The sequence below is a fragment of the Haliotis rufescens genome, unplaced genomic scaffold (assembly GCF_023055435.1).
Source record: "Haliotis rufescens isolate VD_foot unplaced genomic scaffold, xgHalRufe1.0.p SCAF_32, whole genome shotgun sequence".
Classification (NCBI taxonomy): Eukaryota; Metazoa; Mollusca; class Gastropoda; order Lepetellida; family Haliotidae; genus Haliotis; species Haliotis rufescens.
The window spans coordinates 4,366,513-4,368,317 of record NW_025964024.1 but is presented as its reverse complement, the minus strand read 5'-3'; the positions used below and the strand labels follow the sequence as shown (position 1 = coordinate 4,368,317).

General features: G+C 56.5%; 1 protein-coding gene across 1 annotated transcript; it reads right to left on the bottom strand.

Annotated features, from left to right (window-relative positions):
* Nucleotides 1-507: 507 nt before the first annotated feature.
* Nucleotides 508-1,248, bottom strand: LOC124147627 (extensin-like). Its single transcript, XM_046518304.2, has one exon. It carries the CDS (start codon nt 1,246-1,248, stop codon nt 508-510), a length of 741 nt encoding a protein of 246 aa, XP_046374260.2.
* Nucleotides 1,249-1,805: the final 557 nt, after the last annotated feature.

Here is a 1,805-nt window from a genome sequence, read left to right as displayed (position 1 = left end):
ACACATCCCAAACGTTACCGTATTCATTGCAGACAACGTGAATCTTTAGGAGGCCATGGTCTGCTGATTATCTATGGGTCTGGGACTTTTTCTACACTATTAGATAATCTGTTTCACCGACAGTGGCGGCGATTCCATCTTCTTCAGCTACTTTGACTCCCCGCAGGTTATTTCAAACACACACAGCCAGTAAAACCTGCCAAATAACTTGCCGACATTTTTAATGTCATTTTATATAGATTCGTTCCATTTGTTATTTCAGTGACGCGAAACGTTTAGTCAGTGTATATGCGGGTAGTAGTGGCGAAGTTAACTGTCATTAATGGCCAGGGCTATTCAGTAGGTGAGATTTGATTATATTCCCGGTATTGGTGAGCGTTGTAGTGTGTACAGAACTGTCACATTTGCTGGCAATTTGGGCGATCTTTACGAGGGTTTAACATTAATGCTAGACTGGTGTTGTCATAGGTCCTTGGCCTGGTCTCCTCTGTGTCTGGGTGTTCAGGTTCAGGTTCGGGGTGGTTGTGGGGTAGGGCTGGTGCCGGGGTGGTTGTGGGGTAGGGCTGGTGCCGGGGTGGTTGTGGAGTCGGGGTTGGTGTGGGGTGGGGCTGGGTGTCGGGGTGGTGGTGGAGTCGGGGTTGGTGTGGGGTGGGGCTGGGTGTCGGGGTGGTGGTGGGGTAGGGCTGGTGCCGGGGTGGTTGTGGAGTCGGGGTTGGTGTGGGGTGGGGCTGGGTGTCGGGGTGGTGGTGGAGTCGGGGTTGGTGTGGGGTGGGGCTGGGTGTCGGGGTGGTGGTGGGGTAGGGCTGGTGTCGGGGTGGTTGTGGAGTCGGGGTTGGTGTGGGGTGGGGTGGGGCTGGGTGTCGGGGTGGTGGTGGGGTAGGGCTGGTGTCGGGGTGGTTGTGGGGTGGGGCTAAGTGTCGGGGTGGGGCTGGGTATCGGGTTTGGTGTGGGATCCGGGTGGTTGTGGAGTCGGGGTTGGTGTGGGGTGGGGCTGGTGTCGGGTGGTCGTGGAGTCGGGGTTGGTGTGGGGTGGGTCTGGGTGTCGGGTTTGGTGTGGGATCCGGGTGGTTGTTTGGTGGGACTGGGTGTCGGGGTGGTTGTGGGGTCGGGGTGTTTATGGGGTGGGGCTAGGTGTCTGGGTTTGTGTGGGGTGGGGCTGGGGCTGGGTGTCGGGGTGGTTGTGGGGTCGGGGTTGGTGTGGGGTGGGGCTGGGTGTCGAGGTGGTTGTGTGTCGGAGTATGATCGCATGACCTCACTTCCGACACTTCCGACACCGCTAAACCAGATTTCTGAACCTGGACTGAGAGCGCACTATCGACTGAATTTATTTCCAGAGGATCTGGTGCAACATGGCTGCCAACAGCACGGTATCGTACAGTCAATTTGTGGATTGATCCACCTCCTCCAGTGTTTATACAGAGGCCAGATCGCCTTCACCAAGAACTCCCTCCCTCCTCTCATCCTCAGCCCTCCTCACGACCCCCTCAACCCAAACTCCTCCTTCTCCCCTCCCTTTCTAACTCAACCTATCTACCCAATTCTTTCTTTTGTCTATCTGGGTGACGCACCCTGGGACACAACACCCCCCCCCCCCCCCCCCCCCCCCCCCCCCCCTATCCCCCGCCCCCACACCCACACCCCACCTTTGTCAACATGGGTGATACACCCAGGCACATAACACCCATAACACCCACGGAAGGTCGGCCTGCCTTCAGGGGTGATCATTAATACGTTGAAAAATATCTTATCCAAATGGAATTGCTTTTCCGGCTTACCGTGGTATAAAAACGAGAAGAATACAACCT

Coding starts and splice junctions, on each gene's coding strand:
- LOC124147627 (XM_046518304.2), bottom strand. CDS start 1,248: ATGCGATCATACTCCGACACACAACCACCTCGACACCCAGCCCCACCC.